General features: G+C 43.7%; 1 protein-coding gene across 1 annotated transcript in view; it reads right to left on the bottom strand.

Moving 5' to 3' along the window:
- SHCBP1L (SHC binding and spindle associated 1 like) overlaps positions 1–19,541 on the bottom strand; it is a 1,483,415-nt gene that overhangs the window by 875,607 nt on the left and 588,267 nt on the right. Inside the window, exon 4 of the mRNA XM_078643195.1 lies at positions 2,427–2,513. Within this exon, the coding sequence (XP_078499321.1) occupies positions 2,427–2,513 (87 nt within the window). The remainder of the gene's footprint in view (positions 1–2,426; positions 2,514–19,541) is intronic.

Below are 19,541 nucleotides of genomic sequence, written 5' to 3'. Positions count from 1 at the left end.
GCTTCATAGATAACCGTCATGACCAACCATCATAGATGAGGCTGTCATATATGACAGTCATAGACAATGCCTTCTTAGATGAGGCAATCATAGGTGAGGGCATCCGTAGATGAGGCTATCATAGATGAGGCCATTCATGGATGAGGCCATTCGTAGATGGGGCCATTCGTGGATGGGGCCATTGGTGGATGAGGCCATTGGTAGATGAGGCCATTGGTAGATTTGGTAGATGAGGCCATTGGTAGATGAGGCTATTGGTAGATGAGGCCATTGATAGATGAAGCCATTGATAGATGAAGCCATTGATAGATGAGGCCATACATAGAGGATGAGGCTGTCATAGACGACAGTCATAGACAATACCATCATAGATGAGGTTAAAATAGGTGATGTAATCCGTAGATGAGGCAATCATCGATGAGGCAATCGTATGATGGCCATCCGTGCATGAGGCCATTCATAGATGAGGCCATACGTAGATGAGGCTTCATTGATAAGGCTGTCATAGACGACCTTCGTAGATGAGGTTGTCTTCGAGCGGAGGCTGTCCTAGGCAATGCCATTGTAGATGAGACCATCACAGACAAGGCTGTCATAGACGATCGTCGTAGATGAGGCCGTAGTCAAGGACCGTCGTAGATGAGACCGTTGTCGACGACCGTCGTAGATGACCGTCGTAGATGACCGTCGTAGATGAGGCCGTCTTCGATGACCGTCGTAGATGAGGCCGTCGTCGACGACCGTCGTAGATGAGACCGTCGTCGACGACCGTCGTAGATGAGGCCGTCGTGGTCGACGACCGTCGTAGATGACCATCGTAGATGAGTCAGTCGTCGACGACCGTCGTAGATGAAACCGTCGTCGACGACCGTCATAGATGAGGCCATCGTAGATGAGGCCGTCGTCGACGACCGTCGTAAATGAGGCCGTCGTCGAGGACCGTCGTAGATGAGGCCGTCGTCGAGGACTGTCGTAGATGAGGGCGTCGTCGAGGACCGTCGTAGATGAGGCAGTCGTCGACGACCGTCGTAGATGAGGGCGTCGTCGAGGACCGTCGTAGATGAGGCAGTCGTCGACGACCGTCGTAGATGAGGCAGTCGTCGACGACCATCATAGATTAGACCCTCGTAGAGGAGACCATCGTAGATAAGGTCCATATTGATGAGGCAGTAATAGTAGACATGGAGTTTTGTTATAGACTCCTAATGTCAGGTTAAGAGGATTTCCCTGATGTAGTGTCAGGGATGAAAAGGGAGTTGATGGATCAGCCTCTGAGGAAGTTTTTCCCAATTGCCTCTCAGTGAGAAGTGCCTTATAAAGACTGAAGCTGAGTCTTTATGGCTTTTATGTGCGCCCTCTGGAGGCTCCAGGCGCGACTTCTCCCTTTGACCTCTCCTATGAGGTGAAGGAATCCTTGTTGTCCTCATCAGAAGTGGCAGATGAAAGTGTCTGTAGTCCCAATAATAGCCTCATCTCTCAGAACGTGAGAGTTAAAGAGGAAAGGGTTAGACATAGTTCATAGTCTATTACCTTGCTTTCTGCCAATCTGCCATATTACTGCCTTAATAGGGTCAGAGAAATCAAGTACGATCTTGGATGTCCAAAAAGAAGCAAAAGCTAAAGAAAACTGAGCAGAGCTCAGGGAGACTCCCTTCACACACGACGTGCGGTGAAAATCTGAGGAGAACTGGCTCTGCAGAGAGGGTTCTAAGGGTGCTGATAGCTGATTGGTTGTGACCAAATTCTTGGTTCTTTTAGCATAATGATGTAGATAGGCTACTAAGATCTAGGCCTCAGGCCTTTTCTTTTGGGCCTACTACTGTTATTTACCTTTGGTACTGCTTTTTTATTTACCGTGGGACTCCCGCCTCGGCGACGGGGAATGATTCAGGCATGTGAATCTATGAAAGATACCCCAATACTGGATAAATTAATGTTCCCTAGCATCATCCTTTTTGTTTATTAATCCTATCAGGACATCCAATAATATAATATAGGTTATGATAGTTCTAGGTAGTTTTAACTGTTTATGTTTTTTTACTTTGATTAATGTGGAGTGAGAACTCTACAAATACAATATTAAAAAACATTGCTCCCACTTATTGTGGTAGAGCAACCTGGGACGCATATGGGTCCAGGGTGTGGTAAGCCCAATAATGAAGCATGCCACATTTTGATATGGGTGTGGGTCCTGAATTTCCCAGAGATAATTCTGCATAAGAATAGGACTCTCATGCCTATACTGTGCAAAATGTCACTAAAAATTAACATAATTTTGATACAGCAGGAGCGATGGACAGAAGTGGTCTTAATGAACAAATATCTAAATATTGGATCCCTTGCTCATAAAGATAATATTTAGTGACACAACTGAAGAAAATACAGTTTTTGTGCTACAATCTACTTACACAAAAACATATACTCACAGCTTAATCCTTTCTTCAATTAGAGCAGTGTAGTTTTCACAACATTCCTCATCATCCCAATCTCGCCAAAGAAAATCGTAGAAAAATCTAAAAAATAAAGAAGAGTTAAACTACATGAAGTGTATTCACACTGACTATTTCTCTATGTGTAGGAAGACAAATTGCTTACCTGGAAAAGTTTTTTCATTATGACAGACTTATTCAGAATTCTAAGTGCTAGATTTGGAGTTGGAATGACAGAGTACTCCATTGAAAAAGGGACAGAGTACCCTGTCTGCCAAACTCTTGGCCTGCCAGACTCATTTACAAACCAATAGGGAATACTTTATGCTTTCCATCAAACAAATTCCGGTTGGCTCTGTCGACAAGAGCTTCATTTGATAGCCTGACCGAGTTGGGGCAGACAGAGGAAGAACATTCACTGCCCACCATATTTAGGGTGAACAGTGGAATACCTTTTGTCACCACCTGGTTCTGAAAAAAACAGATTTTGGCCCCCCCACAAACTGGGAAAAAGCTCCCATGGTGTGGGTGTCATTCTGTTTTTTGTTTTCCAGAAACAAAGTCCTACTTTGGGAGTTTGGTTTAGAAAAGCAAGAAAGGTTTGCTGAACAGCCATCATAAACAATGGCAGCCATCCAGCAAACTCTTTGTACATTAAAGGGTACCACCGTGATGGTGGTTCCTTTCAAATCTTTTTGAATCCCCATGATTAGAAGAGTAGCTGTCCTCCTTTCTTTTTCTATCAGAAGAATGAGCTCTTTGCATTTCCTGGGTTTGTGGACAGGGTAGAGGCAATAAAGACACTGTTTGTGGGGGTCTTCAGAGAACAGTCTACATTTCCCATAGGTCTTGCAGGATCTGAACAACCCTTTTTATGCTCTAGCATTTTGGAAAGACACAAAACCAAAGTACCTTGAATGTAGCTGAAAGCTAGTGGTTAAAAATTGAAGAGAAAAACTTTAACTGAGCAGAGCTTAGAGAGACTCCCTATCACACAATGTGTGATAAGAAATCTGACGTATTGTGGTTCTGTGGGGAAGGTTAATCTGAGGTCCCTGCTGTGATTGGCTGAGCTTTGGATGTTATAAAAGAAGGTTGAAAGGTTGCTAAATCGAGTTTATTTCTATGAAGGTCTATGATAATGTATTCAGAACTGCTATTTCTACTGTTACTCTGGGACTTCCACCATGACGACGGGGAAAACTCAAAAATGTGAATCTATAAAAGATACCATACTGGAGAATCTCTCCTTTCTCAGACTCTCCATGTTCCTCCTGGTACTGTTCTTCCTCCAATAGTCTTTGCACCTCTCTCCGAGACCTCATCCGCCAGATGCGGCACCGGTGACTTCGGGATCTGCGTTGAAGGGAGGCCCACAGGTGTCGAAGCCAGTCGAGTTGGCGCTGTTGGTTCGCGCTTGGGATGAACGATCCAGAGGAACTTGCCCCTCCATTGACTGTAACGGCGGCAAAAATCCCAGCGTCGGAAGAGTCTAACTCCCTATGGCCATAGGCATGAGCTGTGCGTGAGGTGACAAACCTCCCAGGGAATATGCCAAAGGACCCATGGGGCCAATAGGCGGACAAGTAGGATTTTCAGCTCTGGCAAACAAGCCAAACATCGCATTCAAAAAATGTGACATATCCAAACTCAGAGGGCCCGATTCACAGAACTAACTTAGGACAAAATCCTAAACTTACTACCATTTTGGTATTCACAGAAGGCACTTACTCATTTTGATATTCACAGAAGGCACTTACTCATTTCGGTATTCACATAAGTTAGGAGTCCTAACTTTAGGACTCCTAAATGCCTTCTGTGAATACCGAAAGTCTTAAAGTTAGGATTTTTCTCAGTTTAGGAGTGTAAAGTTAGGACTCCTAAATGCCTTCTGTGAATACCGAAAGTCTTAAAGTTAGGATTAATCTCAGTTTAGGAGTAGTAAAGTTAGGACTCCTAACTGAGAAAAATCCTAACTTTAAAACTTTCGGTATTCACAGAATGCATTTAGGAGTCCTAAAATTAGGACTCCTAACTTCTGTGAATACCGAAATGAATAAGAGCCTTCTGTGAATACCAAAATGAGTAAGTGCCTTCTGTGAATACCAAAATGGTAGTAAGTTTAGGATTTTGTCTTAAATTAGTTCTGTGAAGAGGGCCCAGAGTCGGGAAAGCAGGATACATCGATCTGGTACTACAGGCTCTGGAGCCGCTCAGGGAAGTTCTAAATGTGGCTCCATCTGCGGCGCCGGAGACCCAGGAGCCACAGGTGGAATGGTCAATTTTTACTCTCGGAGTCAGTGGAGTCACCGCTATGGGAGACGGAGACGGGGACAGAGTCACCTCAGGTTAAGGATTCAGAGAGATCTCATCTCTGCGATAACGTCTGGGACACAGAGACTGGAGTCGCATCCTTCGATGAGCGCCCAAGAGTGTCGTCATGGACCATGGTACCGCTTTTTCTTATGTTTCTTCGACGACCTCGAAGTGTAAGGAGTCGGAGACTTCAAACCCATCTTTGACCTCCTGAGATCCCTCTTCTACTATTTGGCCATGAATAATATGGCCTCCCTCTCCTTCAGTGCTTTAGGATTCATGCACTTTCGAAGTCCATGTCCTGACTTCGTGGTCTGATGAAAGACACCATAAATGGGGACAGTGTTGAACATCTGGCCCATACATCCTCTGCATGACTTGAAACCTGCTTTTCTCAGAGTGGTCATCCTTGATGGCTACAAAGTCACGACAAACCGCAACAAAGAAACTCCCCAGAAATTGGGAGCCTGGGAAAAAAAATGCTACGCGTTGATGGCGCAGAAAAAAGGAAACTGACGTCGGCACGCTGACCAGGTCTTCTTGTGCTTCAGATGAAGTCATGAGGAGTCGCTTGTGGAGCCGTTCCATTGTGACATCCTTGTTGACGTGGGAGTGTTGAGGAGAAAAGTTGCCTTGGAATGCTGTGCATTGGAATAATTCAAAAGGTGAGGAATCCACAGGCAGATGTATCTATCAGAAGAAGAGGATTGTAGCAATAAAAATGAGGTCACTGCAGTTATTGGTGCCTATGATCCCAGGTTGCCCAATGGCATTGTTCCTAGGTACGTTGAGGGGACGATATTGAGAAATGCCTAGCTTCATATGAGAGGGTTCTAGTGTGGAGAAGAATGAGTTCCCAACAATGGTGGTTCCTTTTGCGGGAACAGTAGGGGGACAGGCTCCTGATACTTGAGGGTGAGGTGGACGAGACTTATCCACATATAAAATAGGCACTCATCGGGGCGTGGCCTAGCTCATGGCCGCATAACACATATTGCCACGAGCTCCCACCGGAGCCCAACATCCGAGCCTGATCTGCAGTTACCATTAACCGAATTTGAAATATATCGGTTCCTTCTGGGAGCGGAACCCCCCTTGATGAGCGGAGAGACCCTAAAAAGCGCCCATTACAGGAAGGAATGGAATTTTGTACCCGGAGCCACATGGCTTGAGAAAACCAAGATGTCGACTGGTGGCGCCGAACCGCTTTGTAAGCCCCAACGTGTTGCTGGAGCAGATAGGGGACGAACAACAAAACACAGCTGGCGCCTGGCCCCGGAGGCGATCTGGTGACCAGAAAACACTTTCTCCCTAACATTCGTTCCGGGTGGCACGGCGAGCTAACGCCGGTGCCCGGGCCGGGACCGAGGGAGAAAACGGATGCCCAAGAGGTTACGTGGCGCCTCCAGCTGTGTGGGTGAGGATCAGAGGCCTGGTGCTCCAGAGGACAATTGAGGGAGGTCCTGGACCCCTATCCGCTGCAGCACCCATCCAGAGCAAAGGGGAGCAAGAAGGGCCGCCTGGTGGCCTCGCGGTCTGGCGAGTGTGTGCCGCGGGAGGGAGGACCCAGGCCCCTTCCTGACCAACTGCGCTGAGCTGTGAAAGACCCGGTGTGGCCTAACAGTGAACGGTCCCTGAAGAGAGGCCCGCCAGATCAGGAGAGCCCAGGAGATCCCGTGTCAGGTGGAGACGCTGAGAGTGACTTTCCTAGAGAGGAAGATCCTGCCACTGGATTTGCCGTGAGCCTGCTAATGCCACCTGAGACGCCACGAGGGCCGCCCCTGGGTGAGAGATGGGGTCTTTGACTATAGGTGGGCAACTCCTATATGAACTGCGCTGACGTGCCTTGGGACTGTTTCCGCCCCGCCCTCTGTCTTTCTTGCTTCTTCTTGCCTGGGAATCCGAGGTGCAATGAGACCCAAGGTACATCAGGAGTGGACACCCGGCCATTTAGAGACAGCATAAAGCGGGACATAACAGAGCTGAGGAACAAGCGACAAGGGACGTGACCCAGAACCATTGTGGTTGGGCTTGGAACCGAGGGTGATGGCATGAGGCGGTGTGGGTGGTCCTCAGTGGATCGCTTTCTCCCTCTCCCCAGTCTCAAGTTCAAGATCTCGTACGCCTGGGGAGCGACGGAAGAGGGCTGCTCTCCCTGGCCTTGACGCAACGCAGACTGGAGACACACCCTCCCGGTATAAAGGCACAAACTTACGAAATTACTAAAAATAAAGATCCGAAGCCCCAGAGGCAGGGGGAAATGGATAATACACCAAAGTGCTCCCTGCGCAGGCTGCGGCAATGGAGATGGTGCATTCGTCATCCGACACGACTCTGCTCCTACAGGCCAAACAGAGTTCCAGAGAAACCTTGGAGGAGAGTATTGGAGATGTTTGCTGCGAGGTGTCCCTGCTCCGCCAAGACCTCCGCATGGTATCCGAGAGGGTAACGAAGGCCGAGACCCGGGTGTCAGAGGTGGAAGACACTGCCAAAGATTTCCAAAAAGGGCTGACAGACATGCAGAACGGCGCAGCAGACATGCTATGGGGGATCGATGATGCAGAAAACCGGGCCCAGAGGAATAACCTCTGTTTCGTGGAATTTCCGGAGGGAGAGGAAGGTATGGACACTGACTTTTCTGGCAACCTGGCTGAAAGATCTCATTCCGACTGAGCGCTTCTCTCAGTGCTTCGCCATAGAACGCGCACTGAGCGCCAGACCCCCCTCCCGAGGCACAATCCAGGCTCATCCGAGAATATCGCTTAAAACGCTGCAACGTAATCGGTACAATGGGGGGATAGCGATTCTTGACAGAGGCTTACTACTGGGCGTCCCATCTGATACCCATGAATGAGGGGATTCACAACCATGGAGACCATCACACATATCTCCTCGAGACCGAGGAAATGTTGCCCCACACACACCCTTACATTATCTCCATGGGGGAAGGGTGCGCCCCAACTATTACATCGAATTTATTATGACAGGGACAGGCTGCACAAGACGGGTATGGTGGAGTCTCCTTTCTGTTTAAATTGCATAACAGCCAAATGTTACTTTTTCCACGCAGTATGGTCATGTTCCGAGATACAGTTGTATTGGACAAAGGTACTCAAAGTAATTGGTGCGGCCCTGGGGGTGGCAATGCCGATGGACCCCAAGTTCGCAATACTTGGGATATCAAGTGAGGTAGACATCACCAGAACATAGCTACTTTTCACCTCCTTGGGAATGGTGGTTGCCAAGAGGGATAGCCAAGAAGTGGGGGTTTGCCGACGCGCCGACCATTCATGAATGGAGAGGGGGATGCACATATATATGATGGCTGAACAAACCACATATCTTAACAGAGGGTGCCCAAATTTGTTTTTATAAAATCTGGAACCCATGAAAGAAATACTTTGGACTTGACGTGGGCGATGACAGACAACCACCCATTACACAGAACAAGGGACATTGACGTAACGCCCGGGGGGCCTTCAAGGTGACCCATTTACCACTCCTTCTGGAGTTTAAATGGTGTTCCATGAACAGAACGATAAAACACTTATGGTGAATTTTAATGTACTTAAACCAATGGGGGAGGTGGGGGGATGGCCTCGATGTTGAAGATACTGTCTGTATTGATATGCGATTGGTTCCTGCATCTGTACCATGTGACAACTGTACTGAGCTATTTGTTCAGTTAAAACATAAAATAAATTACAAAAAATAAGGGGGCAATACAGGCATGGGTGGAGTTTGAGAAAACTTCTGTGAAGTCACCAGAGGGCTAGATAAAGAGTAACAGAATGAAAACGTATGCATAATGTAATGGTCAAGGAGCACATACCTACTATCTGTTCCTCAGAGTAGATACACCAGCATCTTTGACAACTGGGATTTTGAAGAATGAAACTTGATGAGGTGATTTTTGGCAAGCTGTTAATGCTGTTATAGCAGCTAAATCAACTTTTACTTTAGAAAATCGTAGCTGAGATTCGCTTAGATTTAGCTGAATGTGTCAAATAGGGAAGAAGCACTTCTTCCTGACAAGAAACTGGGTTGAATCATTTTGTTTGGAACCGTATGCAGAATCTCTCATTTTAATGCACAACAGGATCTTGTTGATGGATCCTTTGCTTCTTTTAAAATGTATTTTAAAACGTGCATACATTCTTGTGGAAGTTTTAAGTGTCCATAGTTTCTGACTTCAGGAGCCATGCCACAAAATTCTAAAATTGAAGGTTCTACTGGTAATTTGGCCTTGAAGACTGCATAGCAGATGAAATGTAAAATTAATTGTAAAGCGCAAATAATGCTTGAATATGGGCTTCTAGGTGCGAAGGGATCATAGGCAGTACAAACATGCTATTGGATATTAATAGAAGAAACAAGGGTGCAGAAAAAACAAGTTTCAGTTTATTGTGGAATCTAACATGTTTAGTGAAAACTCTCCGGGCCAAAGGAAGGAGATTACATAGCTTGGCACCTAGCACCGTAATTGAATGTCCTTCCCGACAGATTAGACGAAACCTTGCCAGTAAAAGAAGATGTGCCTTCGAAGATCTCAACAACCCTGGTGGAGAATAGAGTTTCAGAACTTTTTGTAGGATAGTAGAACCAGACAACAGGATGTGGGAGCACACCGCTGACCTCTCAGGGAAGGTTCGCCCCTGGCATTCTGGGAAATGCAGTCTCTTGTAGCTCGCTCTGATATTTTCGAGTATTTCGCCAAGTTTGGGGCAGATAGTGCTGATCTCTAGACACGTGTTTCTGGTTTATTAACCGTCATCAGTAGAGAACACAGTCTTGTATTTTGGGGTTTGCTGAGTAGGCTGCCAAACAATACATCAGGTCCGGTACCTCTCACTGGCGCGCAGGTGCTTCATCCATGAGCTCATCAGCTCAATGACTCACAGGAGTACTTTAAATAGACAACAGGATGTGGGAGCACACATCTGACCTCTCAGGCAAAGTTCGCCCCTGGCATTCTGGGAAATGCAGTGTCTTGTAGCTCACTCCGATAGAACCAGAGTTAGGAATCGCTCAGAATATAAGTGAAAGAGTCCTAAATTGAATACAGCTGATGACAGGCAGTCAAAAAAGGTCTTTCAACTTTGAAGAGATGTTGTTTTAGGCATTTTAAGAAGTCTGGCTGCTCTATTTTGCACTATCTGTAGTTTACAAAATAGTTTACAAATCAAGCAGTCAGTTAGGCCTTGATGAAAATAATATGACTGGTCAAATGCGGCTGAAAATGAAAGGAAATAAATGACTTTTCTTAGCATTTTAATGATGCTAAAACATGATGTGGTAAACTCATTGCCTTAGTCCTTGAATGTCCGCTGACGGTCAAACTTGACCCTGAGCTTTCTCCCTGATTCCGCTGGTAAAGGTAGAGTATCTAATTCCGAAGATTAGTAATTCCATCTTGTGCACATTACATTTCAGATGATTTTCATTCATCCAGTCCCCATGTTTCCTCAGACAATGTCTAAATCACCTTTATAGGAGAGAGACACAATGATATGTGTGCCCTTCCAACGAGAATGCACCTTCAATCAACAACTGCGAAAAGCAGCCCAAGGGGTCAAATAAAAATTTAAAAGTCGGACAGAGTAATGACCCCTGTGGTACTTACCAGTTTAACTGGGTAGGTTTTGATATGTAGAAGAGGGCAGACAAGCCGTCTGAGATCTATTGGCAAGGAAGTTGGTAAACTAAGCCAGTGGAGAGCTTGCTACCCCAATATTCAGCAGTCTTTAGACTAGAACAGAATGGGGTACGGAGTCAAAAACTGCAGAGAATGGGGCATGCTGTCAAAATCTGCCAAGAAGTTAACGGATCAGTACAGCCATAACACCATTATCCAGGGTTTTCTTTAAATGCCCTGACACTATTAGAAGAATAGTCTTGGTAATGTGGACATGAAACCATGTTTGGACGAATCTAGTATGTTATTGGATTTAAGGTTATTCATCAATTGAGAATTATTGTGCTTCTCTAACATTTTATTGGTGCTGGGATTAGAAAAATTGGTCTATAGTTGGCCGGAGAATTAAGATCAGTTTTAATTTTTTTCAGGATCGCAGTGACTACAGCTTGCTTCGAATATTAGCTGGCTCGAAGGATGAATTTAATAACTCACAGAGAAATCGTGCAATAGCAGCACTGCCTAGCTCAATCATTTCAGGGGTCCTCAGGAGAACCTGATTTACAGCTGGTCAGCAATTCAAGCATAACTACAGACCAGATTGAGTCGATCCACAGGAACAAAGTGGTCACCATAGTAGAGGAGATTATACTTTCATTCTGGCGAGAGGAAGGCTGTTTGGATCAGACAGATTTTGTTATGAAAAAAAAGGACAATTTGGATTGCAAGTAAGGTGTGCTCAAAGCTTTGGGGTAAAACATTGACCGACTACCACCAAAAAGTTCCCTTGACAGTTTCTTGGCAGTCATTATCTTCTGGCTATAGAAGATGGTTTTAATGCAAATAATTATTTTCATGATAAATTCTAGATGCCTGCTAATAGGCTTGCTTTTCCAGACTGTACCAGTGTTTCTGCCATTTTATTTCCAACAGGCTTCACAGACTGTATGTACTATGTAATTCATCACAAAACCATGGGGAATTCCTATGGCTTGACTGACAAAATCTTAGTCTTAAATGGGAAAGGTGTCCAAGACTGAGGTAATCCATTTCTGGTACACAGCTCAATCAGCTTCAACATTCTCTAACAACTAGGGTCTTTTTGAAATAGGGTTGCTATGAAGGTTTATTCTTCCACTAGGTGCCAGGGTCTGTATGAGAATAGAAAAAGGCACTGCTGAACGTTCCATCCAATATTGTGAGATCCATAATTAAGTCTCTCTAAATGTGTGAATAGTGTTCGATATATATGCTCTGTTGAGTGAGTTGGTTGCATCACAACCTGTGTGAGGATAAACATAAAATATCCTCAGCAAGTTGATTTTCCATTTTATCAAAGTAATCATCCTAATGATGGTTAAATTTCCTGAGAACAGTGAAATGAGCAGCAGATCCCATGTATGGAGCACGCTTTTCAACCAAGTCTTAGGAAACGGGTGCTAAACAGCCATGGGACCTATCAATGAGGCAGCCAGAAATGGCATAGCTATGACTGAGTTTTTGGGTAAAATCCAGAGATTCTGCTGTGGGGCAAAACTATTGAAAAAGTTGCATGAAAAAGTTTTAAACATTATAGTAAGGCCTCCTCTCTGTTTGATAGTCCTGTCAAAATGCAGGACACTATAATCATCGGGAATAGCGTCTATGACATCAGGGTTTGCACTACCTTTTAGCCAAGTCTCTGTTATGAAGATGGTGTCAGGGTTAAAATCTGTGATAGAGCTAAAAAATATCATATTTATGTTTACAGAGGGATCTCACATTTAATAAAAACAATTTTTTTTAGAAATCCCTTTATTTCTGACCGATAGATATATCCTTATTAGCATTGTTTGATTCACTGGTTACAGAATTGTTGGGAGTTACCATTAGACTAGAACAACCCAGAACAAAACTCAGGAATAAGAGTTGTGGTCAGTCTTTGGGGTAACTAGTGAGGATAGAATCAAAATTAGAATTGATGGCGCAAAATAAGCCAAAAGTATTATTAAGGAAAGCTCTTCGTGCAGGTTAAAACATACGGAGTTAAAAACAAAAATAGCAGATTTGGCTGTTAAACAACCAAAGTGAGTGTCAGCGATCCAGGTTGTTAAATCTGCAGGTCACTAGATTCACAGATCTGGTCTGCAAGGCAAAATCCTGTGTGTGGTTATTAAGAGAGCTAGTATATTTGGGTTGCAATTGGTTTGGCCAGTGTGGAGCTATTAGGATCCTTTTTATCCCGGATTTCCTCGGTTTGAGGATTACAGTGTGAATGAGATGGAATCAGCCACACAGTGTAGACCAATGCCGCCGACCATTTGATCAAAAAGGCATTGCCATTCGAATTCTGCTCTGGAGCCCTTAACACAAAATTTGGGCATTTTTTGTTGTTTGCTGTGGCAAATAAATCTACATTGGGAATTCCCATTCCTGGAAGGTGGTTGATACAATGTGTTTGTTTAAGACCCATTCAGGATTTGGTTCATCATGTCTGCTGAGAACGCCACACATTGTTAGTGCTTGCAAGGACAGGTGTCTTGATTGTGTTCCTTCTGGATGTATGACGTTATAACGCATACTTTTACTCCGCAGACCATTACAACGCGACTTTTACTCCGCATACCGTTACAACGCATAGCGCCTTGGGGCGCTGGATAGTGGTAAGTATAATTTACTATTCTAACTCCAGTCCCCGTGGACCCTAGGGAAGGTGTTGGATAGTAAATTATACTTATTCCCTATCCTAGAGCGCCCCCCAGCGCAATGCGTTGTAATGGTATGCGGAGTAATGGTTGCGTTGTAATGGGTCTGCGGAGTAAAAGATCCGTTGTAACGGGTGTATACCGTTCCTTCTTGCTTGTTTGTTTATATATTGTATGGTTGTGGTGTTGTCTGTTTGTTTCATTATAGTCTTTCATCTCAGAGATGGCTGGAAAGTTATGAAGGCAACATGAAGGGCTTTTAGCTCTAGCCAGTTGAAGTGGTAGATCTTTTCCGTGGTGCACCAAAGGTTCTGGACTCTCAGGCGATCGAGGTAGGCTCCCAATTCTCTTACTGAGGCATCTGTCACTATTTTTATCTTTGCAGCTGCTGCATGTAGGAGCCATGTAGGCCATTACCACGCATGCCGTTACAACAGGACCATTACATCGCAAATACCTTTACCACATATTTTGTTTACCATGCATAAACCCTTACCACGTATGCCATTACAACAAAAATGTAAGTACTGCCTAGGAAAGTATAAATCTTTATATATATTGTCACAATTCACTCCCGGTGCTCTCGTTCCCATCACCAGGAGGCCAAATTGTGGGGCTTTCCAGTATTCTAATATGCTCCCAGACACTCCCCTGTATGCATATCCTGACTTCCATGCATTTTGACATCATTTAGCAATTGACATCCATTCCTAATCCATGTCAGGTTTTGTGGAAGCCAGTCAGCTCATGCTGGTAACTGCATTACCTATAATCCCCTGCTCACTGCTTTGTCTTCACCCCTGTAGGCCAAGGATGGGTGGAGGAATTCAGCTCACCTGTGGCTGGCTGCTGCAAGCCTGCTCACACCTGATGCGCATGAGTACTGTGAACTCTTTTAAGCCCCAGCTCCTTTGAGCCCAGTGTTGGTCACTGTAGCTGTTTTCCGGCGAGACCGATCCTTGTTTCCTCAGCTTTTGATGTTCCTTGATTCCTGAGCTATAGTTAATCCTTGTTCCATAATCCCTAAACTATAGTTATTCCTTGTGCCTGAATTAGTACAGCCTGTAGTGCTACCTTGTTTCATGAGTTCCTGAGCTATAGCTATTCCTTGTACCCGAATTAGCACTGCCTGCAGTGCTACCTGGTTTTCGGAGTTCCTGAGCTCCGGAGCTATGGTTATTCTTTGTTCCTGTTCCTGGGCTTCAGCTATTTCTTCCTGATTTGCACAGCTTGCTGTACTCTCTTGACTCCTTGTTTCCTGAGCTGTAGCTATTTTCTGTCTCCTTGAACTAGCACTGCCTGCAGTGCTAACTTGACTCCTGAAGCTTTAGTAATTCCCTGTTCCTAAACTAGCAAAGCCTGCAGTGCTACCTTCACTTCTGAAGCATTAGTAATTCCCTGTTCCTGAACTAGCACTGCCTGCAGTGCTACCTTGACTCCTGAGCCTTAGCTCAATTCTTTTTCCTGCCCCAGCACTGCCTTCTATGCTACTTTGTTTTCTTGATTCCTGAAGCTGCACTATCCTAGTATATCCTTGTAGCCTCCCCTTCAGTAAATCCTTTTCCAGTCCCTGCCTTCCTTCCCATTTCATTGGTTCCAGTTCTAGTTTGCTGTCTTTCTATTCTGCTGCCTTGCTTCTGTTACCTTGTATGTTTGTTACCTGCTTTCTGCCAAGAGTGCCCTGTGATTTCCTTCCTTTCCTTTTAAGCACTCCTCCTTGCTTGCGGCGCTACGTGCCAAGTTCCCCGATTATCCGCTGGAACCGCCTTCCTTTTCCCCTCTCACATTGGTGATAACCAGCGACAAGGGGCTGCACCTCATTTCCCAGCTATATAAGGCCCGCTCCGAGTTGATGCCGTTAGACGACTCAAGAGTTCGATCCGCATGGGAATCTGATATGGGCATTTCCATAACAGATGAACAATGGTTGGCATGCTGCAAGGTCACTGGGACAGTATCATTAAATAGCAAGCATAGACTGTTACACTTTAAATTTCTCCGTAGACTGTATGTTACAACCGGTAGAACACATAGAATAGACCCCTCCAGACCGCACACATGCCAACGCTGTCAAGCGCCGCACGCAGACTTTGCACACTTAGCCTGGAGCTGCCCGCGAGTTCACGATTTCTGGACAGAAGTCCATAGACTACTTAGTGTGATGATTCAAGTACCGCTGGAACCACTCCCAGAGATTGCGTTGTTGGGATATGTGGTGCAGGTGCCATTGAAGATCCGTAGGTTTGCCGCTATTGCCTTGCTCTTGGCCAAAAGGGAAGTGGCGATATCCTGGGGCTGTGGGAGGGCGCCAACAAAGAGGGGATGGTTACAAAGTATGGCAACTTGCACAACGCATAGCGATCTGCATGCCTCCACTTGTCCTGTATCTTCCAGACCCAGGGACATTTGGGGTCCTCTACGTGCCTACCTTATTTCACAGCAGCAACCTCTCCCCACGCAACAAAGTCAGGGCATAGAGCCAGCGGGGATAGGATGAGTGGAACGGCTCCTTCCTAAACATATTTTCAAATGTACAGGATATACTGTTACGAAGATTATGCATATAATTGATAAATGATGTTGCGCAGGAGAGGTCGGTGGAAAGGCCGGTGATTGAAAACTGTTTGTTTATTGTCAGTTATTATGCTGTACCGAGAGTGTGTCGTTACATTCCGACATGGAAGATCTCTTGAAATGTCTTCATCGAGGTGTCTCTGCTATGTGCCACTATCGACTTTTGTGCTTTGCTTTGTACTTTTTGAAAATTGCAAAATAAAGTTAAAAAAAAAACACTCCTCCTTGCTAGCTTCTTGTCTATTGTACTTGTGTTTAGTTCTACCCCTTTACTGTCACTGCCTTGCGCGTTCCTGTTTGATCGCCAGGATCCGTGGGCACAGTGAGTATTGTCTTTGAGTTACAGTTATAACATCATCATAGGTATAACCTTCACAGACCCTGCCTTTGCATACATATCCTATATGTGGGTATTTTGAGTCAGTATCTATAACAGCAATTGTGGGTGAGGAACTTACTGAGCTTCAGTCTTACCGAGTGCTTTATCCCACATTCCCTTTATTGTTAATGTCGTATTATATATATGTCTTGCACGTCCATCCTGGGTGTAGTTAGTCTGAATGCTAAATTGCCTTGTGAGTGCCCTTCCTCTCTAAGTCTTAGCACTCTTGTACAGGCTTTCCCTTTGGATCAATTTTTCTCCTCTGACTCCTTCTGTGATCCTGGGCAGCACTGTACTACTCTTTCTGTGCACTGTACGTTGTTTACCCAGTCCTTACTCAAGTCCGTGACTGTGTCCCAGACATATATATATATATATATATATATATATACATATACATACATACATACACATGCATACATATACATACATATATATATATATCTTTCACCAAACAATGATTATTGTCTGCACACGTCCAATTGCTTCTTTAAAGGGTTTTATTCAAGAGACTCAAGGAGCCCCATTCACCTACGCGTTTCGACCGCAGGTCTTGATCACAGTGTTTACCACTAGTCCATTTTCTCTTTTCATTTTTTATAGTGTTTCTCCCAATCAACTCATAATGAAGCATCTTGGGAGATGTAGTTTTACAAACAATTTGACACAAATTAAATGTTATTTTCACATTGCAATAACATTCATATTAACATTCTGTTAATAATACTTTCTCTTAAAACTGTAAAAGGAAACTAAATTAAAAAAACAAACGAGATTTTGTCCTACGTTACATCCAGGAAACAAAATTGATATTTTCTTTGATTTAGTTAATGCAGACCTAGAAAAAGTGAAAAAAATCAAACATACTGGTAAAAAAGAAAATATGTCAATACCAGAAAGAAATGCCCTACGACTTTTGATGGAAGATGAATCACTTGAAATAAAACCAGCCGACAAGGGCGGAAATATAGTCCTGATGGATAAAACTGACTATATACAAGAAGCTATGCGTCAACTAACTGAAATTAAGAACTATGAGAAATTGAAAAAAAATCCGATCAATGAACTAATAACGGCATTGAATCTTAAGTTGACTAAATGGGAAAATAAGGGGCTCCTAACGAATCAGGAAGTGCAATTCCTAACAAATGAAGACCCTGTGATGCCCACTATGTACTTTTTACCAAAAGTGCACAAGACATTGAAAAAACCACCGGGCAGACCCATAATAGCAAGCTGTGGCTCATTATATGAGAATCTTTCCATCTACGTTGATTCTTTCCTGGCACCAATTGTCCCCACCTTAACATCATATCTCTCAAAGACACAGGAGACTTCTTACGGAATCTGATGCATATTTCCTGGGTTGATGAATACAAATTAGCTACCATTGATGTAGTCTCCTTATATACATCAATAACTCATGAAATGGGACTTACTGCTATGGACTACTTCCTAAAACAGAAACCATTGGAAGAGTTACAACATTGGCAAATGATAAAAGAAATGACTGAACTATGTCTCAATAACAACGTCTTTCTTTTTAATAAAACGTACTACATCCAAAAATGTGGAACTGCCATGGGCGTGGCATTTTCTCCTAGCTACGCTAATCTAGCAATGGGCTACTGGGAAAAAACAATAGCCTGGAAAGAAGAAAATGAACATTTCACGTCAAAAATAGTCATTTGGCTACGTTTTATAGACGATCTGTTCCTAATCTGGAACGGCACAGAAATCGAATTCAATGAATATCTAACCGAATTGAACACCAACGATCTGGGACTAAAATTCACATCAGTAATCAATGAAAAAGAAGTAGTGTTCCTAGACACAAAGGTATACATTGAAAATGGACAACTGGAAACAACTGTGCATAGGAAGAGGACTGCCACCAACAGTGTCTTACATGGTGAAAGCTTTCATCCTACGACTTTAAAAAAGAGTATACCATACGGTGAATTCGTACGTATGAAAAGAAACTGCTCGAATCCAGATGAAATGAATCAAAAATATAAGGAGACAACCAAAAGATTCCTCAAACGAGGATATAATTATGCAGACGTCAAAAAAGGGGAACTAAAAGCCAGACAACTCAGCAGAACACAAACTCTGATTGACAAAAAACTATTGAAACCACTATCCAAACCTGAACCAATCAGAATGATTATGACGTACAGCAAAGAAAGTCAGAACGTAAGAATGATCCTTAATAAATATTGGAACATCATCAAAAAAGATCCTGACATCGGTGAACAAATGAGTGAACATCCTCTGGTCACTTTTAGAAAACCACCCTCATTGCAAGATAAACTAGTGAACAGTCACTTCAAAATGAAGAAAAAAGATGACTGGTTGACCACTCAACAAAAAGGCTTCACGAAATGTTTAATGTGCAAAGCATGTACAGTAGGTTCATCCCTAAAATCCTTAATGGATCCACAAGGAAAAAGATTCAATATAAAACAAACCATAACTTGCAAGACAACATATGTAGTTTATATTCTTACATGTGCATGTGGTAAGAACTATATTGGGATGACGACCTGTCCGTTACATAAGAGAATCTTGGAGCACATCCGAGCCATCCAAAATGGGGACATGTCCTATGCCATAGCCAAGCATATGTCAATGCACATTGGAAAAACTTGGAAAGACATACGCTATAGTGGGATAGCAACAATACTCCCACATGAAAGAGGTGGCAATCGTAAACTGCAATTGAGGAGATTAGAGTCACGTCTAATCATACGGTTCCAAACGAAGGCACCGAGAGGATTGAACATGGAGGATGAGATGTATGTTCATCTCTAGTAACTTTGAATAGACAATTGGGAACCTAAATCAGATACAAGAGATTCAGATTTGAACTTTTGAACTTTATGAAACATATCCTTTTTTGTGTAATAATTTTTTTTCACTATAACTTTCTCAATACCTTTACAATGGGCACTGAGCCCAGTACACTAACCAAGGAAATGTGGGAATATCGAAGGAAGGTGAATTATGGCACTTAGCCTTAAATGAATATGTACTTCAGTGGCATTAGATAGTCAACCTTTTGATAAATAATGCACCATGTGACGGTTCAACCAACATTGTGTTGATTAGGAAAAACAATTTTCCATTTAGAACCGACTCTTGTATAGATATATAAAAAACCTTCTATGATTAACCTACTTTCCTTTTACAGTTTTAAGAGAAAGTATTATTAACAGAATGTTAATATGAATGTTATTGCAAATTGTTTGTAAAACTACATCTCCCAAGATGCTTCATTATGAGTTGATTGGGAGAAACACTATAAAAAATGAAAAGAGAAAATGGACTAGTGGTAAACACTGTGATCAAGACCTGCGGTCGAAACGCGTAGGTGAATGGGGCTCCTTGAGTCTCTTGAATAAAACCCTTTAAAGAAGCAATTGGACGTGTGCAGACAATAATCATTGTTTGGTGAAAGATTGTTTGTGGGGAAACGTTCATCCCCGCTGTCTGGCACCAACCGACATACAGCGTGCACC

The sequence above is a fragment of the Lissotriton helveticus genome, chromosome 1_1 (assembly GCF_964261635.1).
Source record: "Lissotriton helveticus chromosome 1_1, aLisHel1.1, whole genome shotgun sequence".
In the NCBI taxonomy this organism is placed as follows: domain Eukaryota; kingdom Metazoa; phylum Chordata; class Amphibia; order Caudata; family Salamandridae; genus Lissotriton; species Lissotriton helveticus.
The sequence above is the reverse complement of the archived record's forward strand: the minus strand, read 5'-3'. Positions and strand labels throughout refer to the sequence as shown.